Source organism: Oncorhynchus masou, chromosome 29 (assembly GCF_036934945.1).
Source record: "Oncorhynchus masou masou isolate Uvic2021 chromosome 29, UVic_Omas_1.1, whole genome shotgun sequence".
Lineage (NCBI taxonomy): Eukaryota > Metazoa > Chordata > Actinopteri > Salmoniformes > Salmonidae > Oncorhynchus > Oncorhynchus masou.
The window spans coordinates 86,727,304-86,750,327 of record NC_088240.1 but is presented as its reverse complement, the minus strand read 5'-3'; the positions used below and the strand labels follow the sequence as shown (position 1 = coordinate 86,750,327).

The 23,024-nt window shown below is 47.3% G+C and overlaps 1 protein-coding gene across 1 annotated transcript; it reads right to left on the bottom strand.

The window, feature by feature from the left end:
* Positions 1-10,249: 10,249 nt before the first annotated feature.
* On the bottom strand, positions 10,250-22,105 carry LOC135519810 (mucin-2-like). Its single transcript, XM_064945022.1, has 7 exons — positions 21,618-22,105; positions 20,120-20,216; positions 19,699-19,850; positions 14,892-15,083; positions 13,452-13,603; positions 11,991-13,410; positions 10,250-11,749 (listed from the first exon to the last, which is right to left on the bottom strand). Exons 4-7 carry the CDS (start codon positions 15,078-15,080, stop codon positions 11,555-11,557), a joined length of 1,956 nt encoding a protein of 651 aa, XP_064801094.1. The 5' UTR covers positions 15,081-15,083; positions 19,699-19,850; positions 20,120-20,216; positions 21,618-22,105; the 3' UTR covers positions 10,250-11,554.
* Between the last annotated feature and the right edge of the window lie 919 nt (positions 22,106-23,024).

Genomic DNA, 23,024 nt, shown 5'->3' with positions numbered 1-23,024 from the left:
CTTTTACAGGATAGTGTCTGTCACAGGATAGTGTCTGTCACAGGAGTGTCTTTCACAGGATAGTGTCTTTCACAGGATAGTGTCTGTCACAGGATAGTGTCTTTCACAGGATAGTGTCTGTCACAGGATAGTGTCTGTCACAGGAGTGTCTTTCACAGGATAGTGTCTGTCACAGGAGTGTCTTTCACAGGATAGTGTCTGTCGCAGGATAGTGTCTGTCACAGGATAGTGTCTGTCACAGGATAGTGTCTGTCACAGGAGTGTCTTTCACAGGATAGTGTCTTTCACAGGATAGTGTCTGTCACAGGATAGTGTCTTTCACAGGATAGTGTCTTTCACAGGATAGTGTCTGTCACAGGATAGTGTCTGTCACAGGAGTGTCTTTCACAGGATAGTGTCTGTCACAGGATAGTGTCTGTCACAGGATAGTGTCTGTCACAGGATAGTGTCTGTCATCCATGTCTATGTACAGCTGTCAAACAGGATAGTGTCTTTCACAGGATAGTGTCTGTCACAGGATAGTGTCTGTCACAGGATAGTGTCTGTCATCCATAGGTCTATGTACAGCTGTCAAACAGGATAGTGTCTTTCACAGGATAGTGTCTGTCACAGGATAGTGTCTGTCACAGGATAGTGTCTTTCACAGGATAGTGTCTTTCACAGGATAGTGTCTGTCACAGGATAGTGTCTTTCACAGGATAGTGTCTTTCACAGGATAGTGTCTTTCACAGGATAGTGTCTGTCACAGGATAGTGTCTTTCACAGGATAGTGTCTGTCACAGGATAGTGTCTTTCACAGGATAGTGTCTGTCACAGGATAGTGTCTTTCACAGGATAGTGTCTGTCACAGGATAGTGTCTGTCACAGGATAGTGTCTGTCACAGGAGTGTATTTCACAGGATAGTGTCTTTCACAGGATAGTGTCTTTCACAGGATAGTGTCTGTCACAGGATAAGGATAGTGTCTGTCACAGGATAGTGTCTGTCACAGGATAGTGTCTGTCACAGGAGTGTATTTCACAGGATAGTGTCTGTCACAGGATAGTGTCTGTCATCCATAGGTCTATGTACAGCTGTCAAACAGGATAGTGTCTTTCACAGGATAGTGTCTGTCACAGGATAGTGTCTTTCACAGGATAGTGTCTTTCACAGGATAGTGTCTGTCACAGGATAGTGTCTTTCACAGGATAGTGTCTTTCACAGGATAGTGTCTGTCACAGGATAGTGTCTTTCACAGGATAGTGTCTTTCACAGGATAGTGTCTTTCACAGGATAGTGTCTGTCACAGGATAGTGTCTTTCACAGGATAGTGTCTGTCACAGGATAGTGTCTTTCACAGGATAGTGTCTGTCACAGGATAGTGTCTTTCACAGGATAGTGTCTGTCACAGGATAGTGTCTGTCACAGGAGTGTATTTCACAGGATAGTGTCTTTCACAGGATAGTGTCTGTCACAGGATAGTGTCTTTCACAGGATAAGGATAGTGTCTGTCACAGGATAGTGTCTGTCACAGGATAGTGTCTGTCACAGGATAGTGTCTGTCACAGGATAAGGATAGTGTCTGTCACAGGATAGTGTCTTTCACAGGATAGTGTCTTTCACAGGATAGTGTCTGTCACAGGATAGTGTCTGTCACAGGATAAGGATAGTGTCTGTCACAGGATAGTGTCTTTCACAGGATAGTGTCTTTCACAGGATAGTGTCTTTCACAGGATAGTGTCTGTCACAGGATAGTGTCTGTCACAGGATAAGGATAGTGTCTGTCACAGGATAGTGTCTTTCACAGGATAGTGTCTGTCACAGGATAGTGTATTTCACAGGATAGTGTCTTTCACAGGATAGTGTCTGTCACAGGATAGTGTCTGTCACAGGATAAGGATAGTGTCTGTCACAGGAGTGTATTTCACAGGATAGTGTCTTTCACAGGATAGTGTCTTTCACAGGATAGTGTCTTTCACAGGATAGTGTCTGTCCAGAAGAGGCGACCCGTCATTCAGGGCTGTTTAGCTAAAAAATATATATTTTTTGTCGTTGTTGCCTATTTTACATGTTATTTTGGCATTAATACACGTAACATGAAACCGCATACAAACATTGTCTCTTTTTTGTTTTCTTGAGTAAAGCAGCTCCAAAATGCAGGTATTTCAACCTCATTCAGTGCTTTCTGTGGGTGTGGAAAATACAGAGCGGAGGGGTTGGTAATGTTCTCTAGTTGCGACGTGATTGGCTCAGTGTTCTGTCACTCCTGGGGACACTTGGTCACGTCAAAATCTATAGGGAAAGCTTGAAAATTCAAGCCTCTTGGGTGCTGCCATAGAGTTACATTAAATCAAATCAAATCAAATTTTATTTGTCACATACACATGGTTAGCAGATGTTAATGCGAGTGTAGCGAAATGCTTGTGCTTCTAGTTCCGACAATGCAGTAATAACCAAACAATGCAGTAATAACCAAGAAGTGCCCATCCAAGAAGACTCAATTGGCCACAGATAAAATTATGTCAAATCACATTATATCTACCATAGCTTTGATTAGACTGATCATGTCAACATCATACTTTCAAAATCTTTGCTAGCAAGCTAGACAAGGAGTCATCATCATGAATCAAGTCGACAATCTACTGGCAAATCTTTTTCAATCCTTGTCATATGAAGAGAAATTATAGATAAAACGTATCGGTGCTCATCGGCCATTGGACATAAACATTACACAACAAGTTGGAAATTGCAAATTCAACAACGAGTGGTTTGAAAGGAATCAGCGGCTAACTGCAAGTGCTGCAGAGCAATAAATAGCCTGCTATTCAGTGGAGAGGGTGTGTGGTCCAAGTCTGGGTTTAAGGGTCTCTTTTCCAAGCTTAAAATGTTAAACATATCACATGCAACACCATGGGCCAGAAAATATTGAATACATTGACCAAGCCTTCAATTCAGCATGACTTCTGCCGCATTGAAAACAACTGGAAACTGGAAATCTCAGACTTCAGTGAGTTCAACACACCTGGAAAGTCAGAACTGGGAAATCTCAGTCTTCAGTGAGTTCAACACAACTGGGAACTCTGAAAAAAACGAGTTCTGACTGGGAAAATACGTTTTGAGTGGTTATCCACACCGGGAACTTGGGCCTCTTTCTAGAGTTACGACCTGAAGATCACTGACTTCATGACTCTACCTTTTTTTTTTGAGTCCCCAGTTGTCTTGACAGCACCATAAATCCAGAGAATAGCAGACTTTGATGAAAAAGTTTGATGAGAAAATTTACCCACAAGAAGGACCACCTTCCGTTCAAGTGAGCACAGCACAACAAGGTGAGTCCAAGAACGTCTTGTATACTGCTGCATAAATGATGTAATATGCCAGGGTGTCACGACTTCCTCCGAAGACGGCTCCCCTCCTTGTTCGGGCGGCGTTCGGCGGTCGACGTCACCGGCCTTCTAGCCATCGCCACTCCATTTTTCATTGATCCATTTGTTTTGTCTTGTTCCCCGCACACCTGGTTTACATCCCCTAATCAACTGCATATCTTCCTCTGTTTCCCCCATGTCTTTGTGTGGGATTGTTTTGGTACGTGTTGTGTATTGACGCGCCTAGCTGTTTTTTCTCCGGGTACTATGTTTCAAACCGGGGTATGTTTATTAATTGTTAAACATTTTTGCTTATTTGTGACTTTGTCGCGCTTTGCATTTTTGCCTTTGGATGGAGGTTTGTTGGATACTGTTGAATCCGTCTGTTGTTTGCTTCTGCCAAATAAAGTGTGTCCCTGATCACAACTTTCTGCTCTCCTGCACCTGACTTCAACACCAGTAGATCACAACTCTCTGCTCTCCTGCACCTGACTTCTACACCAGTAGATCACAACTCTGCTCTCCTGCACCGGACTTCTACACCAGTAGATCACAACTCTCTGCTCTCCCGCACCTGACTTCAACACCAGTAGAGCACAACTAACTGCTCTCCTGCACCTGACTTCAACACCAGAAGATCACAACTCTCTGCTCTCCTGCACCTGACTTCTACACCAGTAGATCACAACTCTGCTCTCCTGCACCGGACTTCTACACCAGTAGATCACAACTCTCTGCTCTCCGCACCTGACTTCAACACCAGTAGAGCACAACTAACTGCTCTCCTGCACCTGACTTCTACACCAGTAGATCCCAACTCTCTGCTCTCCTGCACCTGACTTCTACACCAGTAGATCACAACTCTCTGCTCTCCTGCACCTGACTTCAACACCAGTAGATCACAACTCTGCTCTCCTGCACCGGACTTCTACACCAGTAGATCACAACTCTGCTCTCCCGCACCTGACTTCAACACCAGTAGAGCACAACTAACTGCTCTCCTGCACCTGACTTCTACACCAGTAGATCCCAACTCTCTGCTCTCCTGCACCTGACTTCTACACCAGTAGATCACAACTCTCTGCTCTCCTGCACCTGACTTCAACACCAGTAGATCACAACTCTGCTCTCCTGCACCGGACTTCTACACCAGTAGATCACAACTCTCTGCTCTCCTGCACCTGATATCAACACCAGTAGATCACAACTCTGCTCTCCTGCACCTGACTTCAACACCAGTAGATCACAACTCTCTGCTCTCCCGCACCTGACTTCAACACCAGTAGAGCACAACTAACTGCTCTCCTGCACCTGACTTCTACACCAGTAGATCCCAACTCTCTGCTCTCCTGCACCTGACTTCTACACCAGTAGATCACAACTCTCTGCTCTCCTGCACCTGACTTCAACACCAGTAGATCACAACTCTGCTCTCCTGCACCGGACTTCTACACCAGTAGATCACAACTCTGCTCTCCCGCACCTGACTTCAACACCAGTAGAGCACAACTAACTGCTCTCCTGCACCTGACTTCTACACCAGTAGATCCCAACTCTCTGCTCTCCTGCACCTGACTTCTACACCAGTAGATCACAACTCTCTGCTCTCCTGCACCTGACTTCAACACCAGTAGATCACAACTCTGCTCTCCTGCACCGGACTTCTACACCAGTAGATCACAACTCTCTGCTCTCCTGCACCTGATATCAACACCAGTAGATCACAACTCTGCTCTCCTGCACCTGACTTCAACACCAGTAGATCACAACTCTCTGCTCTCCTGCACCTGACTTCAACACCAGTAGATCACAACTCTGCTCTCCTGCACCTGACTTCAACACCAGTAGATCACAACTCTCTGCTCTCCTGCACCTGACTTCAACACCAGTAGATCACAACTCTCTGCTCTCCTGCACCTGACTTCTACACCAGTAGATCACAACTCTGCTCTCCTGCACCTGACTTCAACACCAGTAGATCACAACTCTGCTCTCCTGCACCTGACTTCAACACCAGTAGATCACAACTCTCTGCTCTCCTGCACCTGACTTCAACACCAGTAGATCACAACTCTCTGCTCTCCTGCACCTGACTTCAACACCAGTAGATCACAACTCTCTGCTCTCCTGCACCTGACTTCAACACCAGTAGATCACAACTCTCTGCTCTCCTGCACCTGACTTCAACACCAGTAGATCACAACTCTCTGCTCTCCTGCACCTGACTTCAACACCAGTAGATCACAACTCTCTGCTCTCCTGCACCTGACTTCAAGCACAAGCATTTGCTACACTCGCATTAACATCTGCTAACCATGTGTATGTGACAAATAAAAATTGATTTGTTCCGAATTTGTTTAAACAAGTCAGCCATATCAGCTATGTTTTTTTAAAGGGCAGTAAATGAGGCTGAATGAACTGTTTCGCTGCCAGACAAGGATCCCCTGATAACCAGGTGTAGCAGTGGTAAGGATTCACTCCATGGTGTTGAAAAGAAAGCTCTGCTGTTGGGACAGCTTTATGGAGGCTCTAACAGTTTGTGGGCACCATTTGTCCCTGTTAAAGTGCAATTCATGTATTGTGCTGTGTTGTGTACTGGTTTTGCTGGCATGCATCCCACATTTGTTTTGGGATTTTGCCCCATCAAGATTTACATGCTAAAATCGCCACTGCTGTCCTGCAACCTCTAACTCAGTCTCTTCTCTGGGTCACCGTGGAGAGCACTACCTCTAACTCAGTCTCTTCTCTGGGTCACTGTGGAGAGCACTACCTTTAACTCAATCTCTTCTCTGGGTCACCGTGGAGAGCACTACCTCTAACTCAGTCTCTTCTCTGGGTCACTGTGGAGAGCACTACCTCTAACTCAGTCTCTTCTCTGGGTCACTGTGGAGAGCACTACCTCTAACTCAGTCTCTTCTCTGGGTCACTGTGGAGAGCACTACCTCTAACTCAGTCTCTTCTCTGGGTCACTGTGGAGAGCACTACCTCTAATTCAGTCTCTTCTCTGGGTCACTGTGGAGAGCACTACCTCTAACTCAGTCTCTTCTCTGGGTCACTGTGGAGAGCACTACCTCTAACTCAGTATCTTCTCTGGGTCACTGTGGAGAGCACTACCTCTAACTCAGTCTCTTATCTGGGTCACTGTGGAGAGCACTACCTCTAACTCAGTCTCTTCTCTGGGTCACTGGAGAGCACTACCTCTAACTCAGTCTCTTCTCTGGGTCACTGGAGAGCACTACCTCTAACTCAATCTCTTCTCTGGGTCACTGTGTAGAGAACTACCTCTAACTCAGTCTCTTCTCTGGGTCACTGGAGAGCACTACCTCTAACTCAGTCTCTTCTCTGGGTCACTGGAGAGCACTACCTCTAACTCAATCTCTTCTCTGGGTCACTGTGGAGAGCACTACCTCTAACTCAGTCTCTTCTCTGGGTCACTGGAGAGCACTACCTCTAACTCAATCTCTTCTCTGGGTCACTGTGTAGAGAACTACCTCTAACTCAGTCTCTTCTCTGGGTCACTGTGGAGAGCACTACCTCTAACTCAGATGGTTAACTAGCACCACCTAGTGAAACCACTCTTAAAACACAACCTTTGAAAATAATATTGCACCAATGACACAGCATTTCAACTATGAAGCTCACAGTAATATACTGAACACAAATATAAACACAACTTCAACGATTTTACTGAGTTACAGTTCATATAAGGAAATCAGTCAATTTCAATAAATTCATTAGGCCCTTAAATATGGATTTCATATGACTGGGCAGGGGAGAAGCCATGGGGGGCCTGGGAGGGCATAAGCCCACTGACTTGGGAGACAGGCCCAGCCAATCAGAATTTGTTTTCCCCCACAAAAGGGCATTATTACAGACAGAAATACTCCTCTGGTATTCAGACAACAGCACAGGTGAAGAGGCAGGATGTGGAGGTCCTGGGTTGGCGTGGTTACACGTGGTCTGAGGTGAAGAAGCAGGATGTGGAGGTCCTGGGTTGGCATGGTTACACGTGGTCTGAGGTGAAGAAGCAGGATGTGGAGGTCTCCTGGTTTGGCGTGGTTACACATGGTTTGAGGTGAAGAAGCAGGATGTGGAGGTCCTGGGTTGGTGTGGTTACACATGGTCTGAGGTGAAGAAGCAGGATGTGGAGGTCTCCTGGTTTGGCGTGGTTACACGTGGTCTGAGGTGAAGAAGCAGGATGTGGAGGTCCTGGGTTGGCGTGGTTACACGTGGTCTGAGGTTGTGAGGCCAGTTGGACGTAATACTCTAAAATGACATTGGAGATGGCTTATGGTAGAGAAATTAACATTAAATTGTCTGGCAACAGCTCTGGTGGACAATCCTGCAGTCAGCATGCCAAATGCACACTCCCTCAAAACTTGAGACATCTGTAACATTGTGTTGTTTGACAAACTGCACAAGGTGCACCTGTGTACTGATCATGCTGTTCAATCAGCTTCTTGATATGCCACACCTGTCAGGTGGATGGATTATCTTGGCAAAGGTGAAATGCTCACCAGCAGGGATGTAAACAAATTTGTGCCCAAAATTGGAGAGAAATAAGCTTTTTGTGTGTATGGAAAAAGTCTGTGATCTTTTATTTCAGCTCATGGAACATGGGACCAACACTTTACACGTTGCGTTTATATTTTTGTTCCGTATAATTATTCCTACTCGACACCTTGAATTACACTCAAACACTTCAACGAGACTATAATCAGGAAGAAATAGTTGCACAAGTCTTAATAAATACCTGCATTGACTCAATTGATTGAATGCAAATAAGAAGCGACACACACACACACAACAAGTGTTTAGATTGTAAACGTTCTGTATTCTAGAACATCTTTGTACCAATTAAAACAGTTTGTTGAGATACATTATAAATACAATTCTGTACATTATAATATTGCAAATAATACTATGTTCAAATACATTTATATGTACAACTCCTCATTAGGGAGAGCAGCTTTGATCTTGTCTTTAAAGTAAGGTCTTGGGTTTCTTTTCTTATTTACTTGAAATTACAGCATTTTAAAATGATATTTCTCTCTACCACAGTTAGCCACAACTAGCTCTGGTCCAGGGCGTTAGCGAGGAATGCACTAACCCCCTGGACCAAAGCTAGCCACATCCACAGCTCCAATAAAATACAAAATGTCAGAGACATGGTTCATCATTCAGGTTATAAAACTATTTGACATCATCTCTCCCCTCCCATTTCCTCATAGTGTCCATCCCTGTTCATACACGTCTCCCTGTAAAATAAACTCAATTCATTTGTTGACATGATTACCTCTAAAAAAATAATTAAATGTTACTCATTAGTCAAATTAACATAGAAAATGCTGTCAGAGCAAATCACTGTAGGCTTCGGTAGGCTTCATCGTTACTCATTCAACCTAACAGTAACAGTCCAGGGGATTGGTGGAGGGCATTCAACCTAACAGTAACAGTCCAGGGGATTGGTGGAGGGCATTCAACCTAACAGTAACAGTCCAGGGGATTGGAGGAGGGCATTCAACCTAACAGTAACAGTCCAGGGGATTGGAGGAGGGCATTCAACCTAACAGTAACAGTCCAGGGGATTGGAGGAGGGCATTCAACCTAACAGTAACAGTCCAGGGGATTGGTGGAGGGCATTCAACCTAACAGTAACAGTCCAGGGGATTGGAGGAGGGCATTCAACCTAACAGTAACAGTCCAGGGGATTGGAGGAGGGCATTCAACCTAACAGTAACAGTCCAGTGGATTGGTGGAGGGCATTGTAAATGCCTGTGAGCTTCAGGTCATAATGCATCAGGCCAGCCAGCCTTCAGTCAGGCCCAGTCTAGACTCAGTTTCCACCCCCTTGAGAGGCACAATGCATTATAGTACACACTGAGTATACAAAACATTAAGAACACTTTACTAATATTGAGTTGCACCTCCTTTTGCCCTCAGAACAGCCTAAATTCTCAGGGCATGAACTCTACAAGGTGTCCAAAGCGTTCCACAGGGATGCTGGCCCATGTTGACTCTACAAGGTGTCCAAAGCGTTCCACAGGGATGCTGGCCCATGTTGACTCTACAAGGTGTCCAAAGCGTTCCACAGGGATGCTGGCCCATGTTGACTCTACAAGGTGTCCAAAGCGTTCCACAGGGATGCTGGCCCATGTTGACTCCAATGCTTCCCACAGTTGTGTCCAGTTGGCTGGATGTCCTTTGGGTGGTGGAAAATACTTGATTGACACAGGAAACTGTTGCGTGTGAAAAAGCCAGCAGCGTTGCAGTTCTTGACACAAACCGGTACCCCTGGCACCTACTACCATATCCCGTTCAAAGGCACTTCAATCTTTTGTCACCCTCTGAATGGCTCACATACACAATCCATGTCTCAGGGCTTAAACATCCTTCTTTAACCCGTCTCCTCCCTTCATCTACACTGATTGAAGTGGATTTAACAAGTGACATCAATAAGGGATCATAGCTGTCACCTGGATTCACCTGGTCAGTCTATCTCATGGAAAGAGCAGGTGTTCTTAATGTTTTGTATACTCAGTGAAGTAATCCTCACAACCGGGATCCTATTCATTCGTGTACATACAGCAGAGCACAACGTTCTGCAACGGAAAATGTTTCGCAAAACAAAAACAGCGAGTTTCTTATTGGAGGAGTTCATGTATTCCTTCCCCTTTTCAGTCTGTTTTCTTCCATTTGTGCCTAGTGAATACGACCCAGAAGAAGCCTAGTCGCTTAATTCAGATATTTGACACAGCATAGATCCAACATGGACACCTCCGTTTCCATCCCCTTGAGAGGCACAATGTAGGACAGTGGAGAAACTGAGGAGGACTCGTGGCCTAGGCACTGTTTATATTAGACACACATATCACACATATCATATCCCCCCCCTCCCCCCACACACACACACACACCAGTTAAAACAGCAGATATGAAACCTTAGTTCTTTGGTAACCCCTGACGACATATCACAGTGACTTGGATAACCGATCCGGATATCAGTGAGTCATCAACACGAGTCCATTCTGGATCCACACACCCCAGATGACAACTCTCTGTCACCTCTCCGGGAAGACCTGGTGTTTGAACAGGAATATGAGCTGCTGAGCTGATTCAATGACACTACCGTCAGATAAACAGGCCTGGGTCATGTCTATCCATCTACATGCTCTCTAGCTAAAATAACACAGCAGAAACGGTGGACGTGTGCGTTTGACTTTCAGTGAACAAGGATATTGAACGATGATTTGCCTTCATAAAACGCATGGGACAGGTATGTTAAAGGGGAAGCAGACGTTCATACCAACAGACAGGACACATGATCGGAAGTCTAGTGGAACAGAGGGAGGGTGAGAATGAGAGAAGAACAGCTGGTTTTGGGGCTCAGCTGTTGAGCGCTGACAGCTGCCCCTGGTCTAGTAGGAACTGTTCTGGATCTGGCCCTGGTCTAGTAGGAACCGTTCTGGATCTGGGCCTGGTCTAGTAGGAACTGTTCTGGATCTGGCCCTGGTCTAGTAGGAACTGTTCTGGATCTGGCCCTGGTCTAGTAGGAACTGTTCTGGATCTGGCCCTGGTCTAGTAGGAACTGTTCTGGATCTGGCCCTGGTCTAGTAGGAACTGTTCTGAATCTGGCCCTGGTTTAGTAGGGACCGTTCTGGATCTGGCCCTGGTCTAGTAGGAACTGTTCTGGATCTGGCCCTGGTCTAGTAGGAACGGCTCTGGATCTGGCCCTGGTCTAGTAGAAACTGCTCTGGATCTGGCCCTGGTCTAGTAGAAACTGTTCTGGATCTGGTCCTGGTCTAGTAGGAACTGTTCTGGATCTGGCCCTGGTCTAGTAGGAACGGCTCTGGATCTGGCCCTGGTCTAGTAGAAACTGTTCTGGATCTGGCCCTGGTCTAGTAGGAACGGCTCTGGATCTGGCCCTGGTCTAGTAGAAACTGTTCTGGATCTGGCCCTGGTCTAGTAGAAACTGTTCTGGATCTGGCCCTGGTCTAGTAGGAACGGCTCTGGATCTGGCCCTGGTCTAGTAGGAACCGTTCTGGATCTGGGCCTGGTCTAGTAGGAACTGTTCTGGATCTGGCCCTGGTCTAGTAGGAACGGCTCTGGATCTGGGTACCCCTTTAGATGATTAGTCCTGGGTGGAACGTTCCTTTCCCCAAATTCCCAGGTTTTCCAGAAATGCTGGTTTGAGGATTCTGGAGTTCCTTCTTATTCCCTCCTGATTCTGGGAACATTCCAACCGGGATTCCTGGAAAGACTGGGAATTTTATCGGACCAGAGGCTGGGGGTCTGTGGTGTCCATGGAGGGGGGTCCTCTAGTGAGACAGGAGGGCTTGACGAACACCCCGTGGCCTGGAGGACAGCGGAAGTAAACCCTCCCCTGGACTGTCCCGTTGTGCTTGCCTGGACAGTGGAGACAGAGGGGATATTCAGGAGTCATGTGACCATTCACCATACATCTCAAACACTCGCCAGGTTCCTCACAGGTCCAGCTAAGGTCAGTTAAGTATTGCCAGAGCACCAACACTCTAAGAGAATGTCCCAAATGACAGTCTCACCCTATATATATATGGTACTGTTTGGGAGGCATCCCAGTACATCATTATTACACAGAACATCATTTGATAACTAAACAGCCACTCACCCACAGCCAGGTCCAGCTGTACCCCGACCCAGATCCCCTTGGCGAACTCCACCCCTCCGACGTAGTGCACCGTGCCGCCCCTCTTCCCCACCCATACCTGCTCCCCGGGGGCCATCCAGTCAGGCAGCTGGGCCACCGGAGAACCAGGGCCCTCGTCCCCGCTGCAGGAGTCCCCAGAGGCCTCAGTGCTGCTGGGGTTGGGGCTCGGGCAGCTTGGGCTGGGACAGGGGCTCCCTGGAGGTAGGTCTCCTGGATTGGCTCCTGGATCTGGGGCTCTCCTCCTGCTAGCTGGCCTGGCGGGCTGGAGGGTGGTGGGCAGGGCACGGCTGCGCTGCCGATACACTGTTTGCCGTTGTGGAGGTGTGAGTGGGGCTGAGGGAGCCGGGCGTTATCGGGGTGAGATTTATGTTGTTGTTGTTGTGTGTTGATGACGACCAGGTCTTTGTCAGAGGTCTGGTGCCTGCTGCCAGAGCCCCCTTTCTCCTCCTCCGCTGGGACAGGGGATATGTGTGGTGCATCCCCAGACTGGAAGTGTCCCAGCTCACCCAGATCCTCCATGCTGTCGGCCCCCTTGAAGTCTGTAAACTCCTGGCTGATGCTGAGGACACACCTGCGGGGCCGCGGGGAGGGTGGCTGCTCTGAGCAGTTAGGAATACTGACAGGGGAGGAGGGGGAGGGTGGCTGCTCTGAGCAGTTAGGAATACTGACAGGGGAGGAGGGGGAGGGTGGCTGCTCTGAGCAGTTAGGAATACTGACAGGGGAGGAGGGGGAGGGTGGCTGCTCTGAGCAGTTAGGAATACTGACAGGGGAGGAGGGGGAGGGTGGCTGCTCTGAGCAGTTAGGAATACTGACAGGGGAGGAGGGGGAGGGTGGCTGCTCTGAGCAGTTAGGAATACTGACAGGGGAGGAGGGGGAGGGTGGCTGCTCTGAGCAGTTAGGAATACTGACAGGGGAGGAGGGGGAGGGTGGCTGCTCTGAGCAGTTAGGAATACTGACAGGGGAGGAGGGGGAGGGTGGCTGCTCTGAGCAGTTAGGAATACTGACAGGGGAGGAGGGGGAGGGTGGCTGCTCTGAGCAGTTAGGAATACTGACAGGGGAGGAGGGGGAGGTGGTGGGGAGGGGCTGGGAGGGGACGCCGGGGGGACACGCAGGGGTCTGGGTGTCACCCCACGGCGAGACACTTCTGGTCTGGACACAGCCTCGGGCCGTGCTGGTGCAGTGGAAGGAGGGGGACTCGTGGGGGTGGAGGTTGTGGGTTTCCCGGTCAGGGTCATTTCTGTCTTGAGCCACTGCGGAGGCGCTGAGCTGGTCGGAGCTGTCGCTGGCCCCGAATGGCACGTCAGAGAGCGTGGCGTCTGAGGCACTGTGGGAGAAGTAACCGCTGGTGCAGCTGCTGGCGGTGGGGCTCCGGGGAGCCCCTCTCTTTCCACCCCTCCACCACCTCCCCGACCCCCCCTCAGCTCTCCCCTGCCCCCGCCCCCCTCCTGGCTCTCCAGGGCAGCGTTGTACACCTCAAAGTTGGCAAAGTCCTCTGGGATGTAGGACTGGAAGCTGTGGAAGTCCTGAGGGCCCAGACCCAAACTCAGGGCCATGTCTGTCTCCTCCTCAGAGTCCTGGAATAGACACCACACAGAGACAGACATCACACAGAGACAGACATCACACAGAGACAGACACCACACAGAGACAGACAGACACCACACAGAGACAGACATCACACAGAGACAGACAGACACCACACAGAGACAGACAGACACCACACAGAGACAGACATCATACAGAGACAGACATCACACAGAGACAGACACCACACAGAGACAGACAGACACCACACAGAGACAGACATCACACAGAGACAGACATCACACAGAGACAGACACCACACAGAGACAGACACCACACAGAGACAGTGACACCACACAGAGACAGACATCACACAGAGACAGACATCACACAGAGACAGACACCACACAGAGACAGACACCACACAGAGACAGACACCACACAGAGACAGACACCACACAGAGACAGACATCACACAGAGACAGACACCACACAGAGACAGACATCACACAGAGACAGACAGACATCACACAGAGACAGACAGACATCACACAGAGACAGACAGACATCACACAGAGACAGACAGACATCACACAGAGACAGACAGACACCACACAGAGACAGACAGAGAAACAGGATAGACATCACACAGGAACAGACAGACAGAGGACAGACACCACACAGGGACAGGCAGGGACACAGGATAGACACCACACAGGGACAGGCAGGGACACAGGATAGACACCACACAGGGACAGACAGGGACACAGGACAGACACCACACAAGGACAGACAGGGACACAGGACAGACACCACACAGGGACACAGGACAGGGACAGACAGGGACACAGGACAGAACGCACCAGAGACAATGTCAGCTACTGTTTCTTTCTTGCAGGGGAGCCTATCAGAGGAGCCTATCGGTGGAGCCTATCAGGGAGCCTATCGGTGGAGCCTATCGGTGGAGCCTATCGGTGGAGCCTATCAGGGGAGCCTATCGGTGGAGGCTGGTGGGGGTGTTGAATGGAGTGAATGGAATCAAAGAAGTGTTTGATATGTTTGATACCATTCAATGTTTTCCATTCCAGCTGTTACAAAGAGCCGTCTTCTGATTGACTGTGTCACCAGCCACCACTGGAGCCTACCACCTACTACATGATATTAAAATGCATTGAGGACAGCGACTGTAACCATGGATGGACTGGTGGTTGGTTGAGAGGATGTTGGAAAAAACACAAGCTGATGACATCATGAACTTCATGCCGTATTCACTTCAAGGTATTCATGGTATGTGTGTGTGTTTGTGTGTGTGTGTGTGTGTGTGTGTGTGTGACTTACAGCGGTGTGTGGCAGTGTAAGGCTGAGCTTCCTGCTGGTGCAGGTACTGAGGGTGAGGGTGGAGGGGGTGAGGGTGGCGGTGGAGGGGCTGCGGTGGCCCTCGCTGCCTGCTCTGGGCCTGCGCCAGGGGGCTTGGCCGTGGCAGGGAGGGGGGAGCAGCACAGAGCTGTCCACACATGAGGAGCGCATGCTCTGCAGATGGGAGTCACACAGGAGGCATGCATGGAGCAGGTGAGTTAACATACATACATGCACAGTCCATAGGGTGTAGAGTTAGTTAGTTAGTGGAACTGGTGATACAGACATGCAGACCACATTGAATGGAAAACCATGTGTATTAGATGGACATGGTTGGCATCCTAAATGTCATGCTAGTTCAGTGCAGCGCATCAGCGCTTTGGATGAGATGGTATCACAATAGATGTAGAGCATGGAGCTCCCCATTCACACAATAGATGTAGAGCATGGAGCTCCCCATTCACACAATAGATTTAGAGCATGGAGCTCCCCATTCACACAATAGATTTAGAGCATGGAGCTCCCCATTCACACAATAGATGTAGAGCATGGAGCTCCCCATTCACACAATAGATTTAGAGCATGGAGCAACCCCATTCACACAATAGATTTAGAGCATGGAGCTCCCCATTCACACAATAGATTTAGAGCATGGAGCTCCCCATTCACACAATAGATTTAGAGCATGGAGCTCCCCATTCACACAATAGATTTAGAGCATGGAGCTCCCCATTCACACAATAGATTTAGAGCATGGAGCTCCCCATTCACACAATAGATTTAGAGCATGGAGCTCCCCATTCACACAATAGATTTAGAGCATGGAGCTCCCCATTCACACAATAGATTTAGAGCATGGAGCTCCCCATTCACACAATAGATGTAGAGCATGAAGCTCCCCATTCACACAATAGATTTAGAGCATGGAGCTCCCCATTAACACAATAGATTTAGAGCATGGAGCTCCCCATTCAAACAATAGATGTAGAGCATGGAGCTCCCCATTCACACAATAGATTTAGAGCATGGAGCTCCCCATTCACACAATAGATTTAGAGCATGGAGCTCCCCATTCACACAATAGACTTAGAGCATGGAGCTCCCCATTCACACAATAGATTTAGAGCATGGAGCTCCCCATTCACACAATAGATGTAGAGCATGAAGCTCCCCATTCACACAATAGATTTAGAGCATGGAGCTCCCCATTAACACAATAGATTTAGAGCATGGAGCTCCCCATTCACACAATAGATTTAGAGCATGGAGCTCCCCATTCACACAATATATTTAGAGCATGGAGCTCCCCATTCAAACAATAGATGTAGAGCATGGAGCTCCCCATTCACCCAATAGATTGAGAGCATGGAGCTCCCCATTCAAACAATAGATATAGAGCGTGGAGCCCCCCATTCACACAATAGATTGAGAGCATGGAGCTCCCCATTCACACAATAGATGTAGAGCATGGAGCTCCCCATTCACACAATAGATGTAGAGCATGGAGCTCCCCATTCACACAATAGATGTAGAGCATGGAGCTCCCCATTCACACAATAGATGTAGAGCATGGAGCTCCCCATTCACACAATAGATGTAGAGCATGGAGCTCCCCATTCACACAATAGATTTAGAGCATGGAGCTCCCCATTCACACAATAGATTTAGAGCATGGAGCTCCCCATTCACACAATAGATTTATAGCATGGAGCTCCCCATTCACACAATAGATGTAGAGCATGGAGCTCCCCATTCACACAATAGATTTATAGCATAGAGCTCCCCATTCACACAATAGATGTAGAGCATGGAGCTCCCCATTCACACAATAGATTTAGAGCATGGAGCTCCCCATTCACACAATAGATTTAGAGCATGGAGCTCCCCATTCACACAATAGATTTAGAGCATGGAGCTCCCCATTCACACAATAGACTTAGAGCATGGAGCTCCCCATTCACACAATATATTTAGAGCATGGAGCTCCCCATTCACACAATAGATGTAGAGCATGAAGCTCCCCATTCACACAATAGATTTAGAGCATGGAGCTCCCCATTAACACAATAGATTTAGAGCATGGAGCTCCCCATTCACACAATAGATTTAGAGCATGGAGCTCCCCATTCACACAATATATTTAGAGCATGGAGCTCCCCATTCAAACAATAGATATAGAGCATGGAGCCCCCATTCACACAATAGATTGAGAGCATGGAGCTCCCCATTCACACAATAGATGTAGAGCATGGAGCTCCCCATTCACACAATAGATGTAGAGCATGGAGCTCCCCATTCACACAATAGATGTAGAGCATGGAGCTCCCCATTCACACAATAGATGTAGAGCATGGAGCTCCCCATTCACACAATAGATGTAGAGCATGGAGCTCCCCATTCACACAATAGATGTAGAGCATGGAGCTCCCCATTCACACAATAGATTTAGAGCATGGAGCTCCCCATTCACACAATAGATTTATAGCATGGAGCTCCCCATTCACACAATAGATGTAGAGCATGGAGCTCCCCATTCACACAATAGATTTATAGCATAGAGCTCCCCATTCACACAATAGATGTAGAGCATGGAGCTCCCCATTCACACAATAGATAAACATACAGTGCCTTGCGAACGTATTCGGCCCCCTTGAACTTTGCGACCTTTTGCCACATTTCAGGCTTCAAACATAAAGATATAAAACTGTATTTTTTTGTGAAGAATCAACAACAAGTGGGACACAATCATGAAGTGAAACGACATTTATTGGATATTTCAAACTTTTTAACAAATCAAAACTGAAAAATTGGGCGTGCAAAATTATTCAGCCCCCTTAAGTTAATACTTTGTAGCGCCACCTTTTGCTGCGATTACAGCTGTAAGTCGCTTGGGGTATGTCTCTATCAGTTTTGCACATCGAGAGACTGAAATTTTTCCCCATTCCTCCTTGCAAAACAGCTCGAGCTCAGTGAGGTTGGATGGAGAGCATTTGTGAACAGCAGTTTTCAGTTCTTTCCACAGATTCTCAATTGGATTCAGGTCTGGACTTTGACTTGGCCATTGTAACACCTGGATATGTTTATTTTTGAACCATTCCATTGTAGATTTTGCTTTATGTTTTGGATCATTGTCTTTTTGGAAGACAGATCTCCGTCCCAGTCTCAGGTCTTTTGCAGACTCCATCAGGTTTTCTTCCAGAATGGTCCTGTATTTGGCTCCATCCATCTTCCCATCAATTTTAACTATCTTCCCTGTCCCTGCTGAAGAAAAGCAGGCCCAAACCATGATGCTGCCACCACCATGTTTGACAGTGGGTATGGTGTGTTCAGGGTGATGAGCTGTGTTGCTTTTACGCCAAACATAACGTTTTGCATTGTTGCCAAAAAGTTCAATTTTGGTTTCATCTGACCAGGGCACCTTCTTCCACATGTTTGGTGTGTCTCCCAGGTGGCTTGTGGCAAACTTTAAACAACACTTTTTATGGATATCTTTAAGAAATGGCTTTCTTTCCACTCTTCCATAAAGGCCAGATTTGTGCAATATACGACTGATTGTTGTCCTATGGACAGAGTCTCCCACCTCAGCTGTAGATCTCTGCAGTTCATCCAGAGTGATCATGGGCCTCTTGGCTGCATCTCTGATCAGTCTTCTCCTTGTATGAGCTGAAAGTTTAGAGGGACGGCCAGGTCTTGGTAGATTTGCAGTGGTCTGATACTCCTTCCATTTCAATATTATCGCTTGCACAGTGCTCCTTGGGATGTTTAAAGCTTGGGAAATCTTTTTGTATCCAAATCCGGCTTTAAACTTCTTCACAACAGTATCTCGGACCTGCCTGGTGTGTTCCATGTTCTTCATGATGCTCTCTGCGCTTTTAACGGACCTCTGAGACTATCACAGTGCAGGTGCATTTATACGGAGACTTGATTACACACAGGTGGATTGTATTTATCATCATTAGTCATTTAGGTCAACATTGGATCATTCAGAGATCCTCACTGAACTTCTGAGAGAGTTTACTGCACTGAAAGTAAAGGGGCTGAATAATTTTGCACGCCCAATTTTTCAGTTTTTGATTTGTTAAAAAAGTTTGAAATATCCAATAAATGTCGTTTCCACTTCATGATTGTGTCCCACTTGTTGTTGATTCTTCACAAAAAAATACAGTTTTATATCTTTATGTTTGAAGCCTGAAATGTGGCAAAAGGTCGCAAAGTTCAAGGGGGCCGAATACTTTTGCAAGGCACTGTATGTGAGCAGATCACATTCAGCCAGAACAATCAGCAATCATCAGACAGGTTTAGTAGAATTAGTAGCTGTCGAATGTAGTAAATATCTGTCTGTGTGTACTGGATTCACTTAGAATGGGGAAAATGTCCTGTTTTCAATGACTACTACTGACGTATTGTCATACTGTCACATTGCAGACAAGGAGGGATGTCACTGGACTTAGAATGAAGAGAAACCATGGGAACGGCAGGGGAAGAAAAAGGAGATGAAGAAGCAAAACACAGGAAAGGAAATAAGGAAAGACAAAGAAAGGAGCGATAAAAGGGGCCAGAGATGACGAGAGAGAGAGAGGGAGAGAGAGAGAGAAGAAGAGAGAGAGAGGGATAGATGGATAGAGAGAGAGGGATGGGTGGATAAAGAGAGAGAGGGATGGATGGATAAAGAGAGAGGAGAGATAAAAGGGGCCAGAGATGACTAGAGAGAGAGAGAGGGATGGATGGATGGATAAAGAGAGAGAGGGATGGGTGGATAAAGAGAGAGAAGGATGGTTGTGGCCCATACCTCCTGTCCCAGTAGTGGTCGTGCCTCCAGGACTCTCTTGGTCTTGCTCTCCTCTCTGACCGACAGCAGAGACTTGAGGAACTTGGGCGTCTGGGGAGAGAGGGCCTTGAACGGGCTGGAGTTGAAGAAGGTGGGGCTCTCTGGTACCAGACCTGAGGGGAACGCACTAGTAAAAACAAACATCATAGCTCTTTAAATTCTACATTTAGAATGATTTTTAGTCCTATACTATTCTTAATCTGTCTGGGGAAACCAGCCATTGAGTTCCTATTACAGTCCTCATATGGAGGGAGGGCCTGGAGGTTTTCCTGACTGAGAAACACTCAGGGCCCTAAATATGATCTAAAACAAGAGTTTCCTGGTCAGGCCTCCTGGTCTCAACTATAGCTGGAGTTGATGCTGTTGATTTCTGGTTGTTTACCATGATTCTCTGTCTTGTTTCTGAGTGGCGTCCCACACAGAGAACCACCGTCCTGGGGAGTGCAGTCAGAGACATCCTGATGAGGGTCACAATGGTCCTGGAGGACCAGACAGACAGGTTAGAGTCACAATGGTCCTGGAGGACCAGACAGACAGGTTAGAGTCACAATGGTCCTGGAGGACCAGACAGACAGGTTAGAGTCACAATGGTCCTGGAGGACCAGACAGACAGGTTAGAGTCACAATGGTCCTGGAGGACCAGACAGACAGGTTAGAGTCACAATGGTCCTGGAGGACCAGACAGACAGGTTAGAGTCACAATGGTCCTGGAGGACCAGACAGACAGGTTAGAGTCACAATGGTCCTGGAGGACCAGACAGACAGACAGGTTAGAGTCACAATGGTCCTGGAGGACCAGACAGACAGGTTAGAGTCACAATGGTCCTGGAGGACCAGATAGACAGGCAGGTTAGAGTCACAATGGTCCTGGAGGACCAGACAGACAGACAGGTTAGAGTCACAATGGTCCTGGAGGACCAGACAGACAGACAGGTTAGAGTCACAATGGTCCTGGAGGACCAGATAGACAGGTTAGAGTCACAATGGTCCTGGAGGACCAGACAGACAGACAGGTTAGAGTCACAATGGTCCTGGAGGACCAGACAGACAGACAGGTTAGAGTCACAATGGTCCTGGAGGACCAGACAGACAGACAGGTTAGAGTCACAATGGTCCTGGAGGACCAGACAGACAGGTTAGAGTCACAATGGTCCTGGAGGACCAGATAGACAGGTTAGAGTCACAATGGTCCTGGAGGACCAGACAGACAGACAGGTTAGAGTCACAATGGTCCTGGAGGACCAGACAGACAGACAGGTTAGAGTCACAATGGTCCTGGAGGACCAGACAGACAGACAGGTTAGAGTCACAATGGTCCTGGAGGACCAGACAGACAGACAGGTTAGAGTCACAATGGTCCTGGAGGACCAGACAGACAGACAGGTTAGAGTCACAATGGTCCTGGAGGACCAGACAGACAGACAGGTTAGAGTCACAATGGTCCTGGAGGACCAGACAGACAGACAGGTTAGAGTCACAATGGTCCTGGAGGACCAGACAGACAGACAGGTTAGAGTCACAATGGTCCTGGAGGACCAGACAGACAGGTTAGAGTCACAATGGTCCTGGAGGACCAGACAAACAGACAGGTTAGAGTCACAATGGTCTTGGAGGAGGACCAGACAGACAGCCAATCAGGTCTGTTTATAATAATGAACCATCCTACTGTACTGTACCGTCCAGTCTATATCCTCCCAGCCAATCAGGTCTGTTTATAATAATGAACCATCCTACTGTACTGTACCGTCCAGTCTACATCCTCCCAGCCAATCAGGTCTGTTTATAATAATGAACCATCCTACTGTACTGTACCATCCAGTCTACATCCTCCCAGCCAATCAGGTCTGTTTATAATAATGAACCATCCTACTGTACTATACCTTCCAGTCTACATCCTCCCAGCCAATCAGGTCTGTTTATAATAATGAACCATCCTACTGTACTGTACCGTCCAGTCTACATCCTCCCAGCCAATCAGGTCTGTTTATAATAATGAACCATCCTACTGTACTGTACCTTCCAGTCTACATCCTCCCAGCCAATATCAGGTCTGTTTATAATAATGAACCATCCTACTGTACTGTACCGTCCAGTCTACATCCTCCCAGCCAATCAGGTCTGTTTATAATAATGAACCATCCTACTGTACTATACCTTCCAGTCTACATCCTCCCAGCCAATATCAGGTCTGTTTATAATAATGAACCATCCTACTGTACTGTACCTTCCAGTCTACATCCTCCCAGCCAATATCAGGTCTGTTTATAATAATGAACCATCCTACTGTACTGTACCGTCCAGTCTACATCCTCCCAGCCAATCAGGTCTGTTTATAATAATGAACCATCCTACTGTACTATACCTTCCAGTCTACATCCTCAGCCAATATCAGGTCTGTTTATAATAATGAACCATCCTACTGTACTATACCTTCCAGTCTACATCCTCCCAGCCAATCAGGTCTGTTTATAATAATGAACCATCCTACTGTACTGTACCGTCCAGTCTACATCCTCCCAGCCAATCAGGTCTGTTTATAATAATGAACCATCCTACTGTACTGTACCTTCCAGTCTACATCCTCCCAGCCAATCAGGTCTGTTTATAATAATGAACCATCCTACTGTACTGTACCGTCCAGTCTACATCCTCCCAGCCAATCAGGTCTGTTTATAATAATGAACCATCCTACTGTACTGTACCGTCCAGTCTACATCCTCCCAGCCAATTAGGTCTGTTTATAATAATGAACCATCCTACTGTACTGTACCTTCCAGTCTACATCCTCCCAGCCAATCAGGTCTGTTTATAATAATGAACCATCCTACTGTACTGTACCTTCCAGTCTACATCCTCCCAGCCAATCAGGTCTGTTTATAATAATGAACCATCCTACTGTACTCATACCTTCCAGTCTACATCCTCCCAGCCAATCAGGTCTGTTTATAATAATGAACCATCCTACTGTACTGTACCACATCCAGTCTACATCCTCCCAGCCAATCAGGTCTGTTTATAATAATGAACTATCCTACTGTACTATACCTTCCAGTCTACATCCTCCCAGCCAATCAGGTCTGTTTATAATAATGAACCATCCTACTGTACTGTACCTTCCAGTCTACATCCTCCCAGCCAATCAGGTCTGTTTATAATAATGAACCATCCTACTGTACTGTACCTTCCAGTCTACATCCTCCCAGCCAATCAGGTCTGTTTATAATAATGAACCATCCTACTGTACTATACCTTCCAGTCTACATCCTCCCAGCCAATCAGGTCTGTTT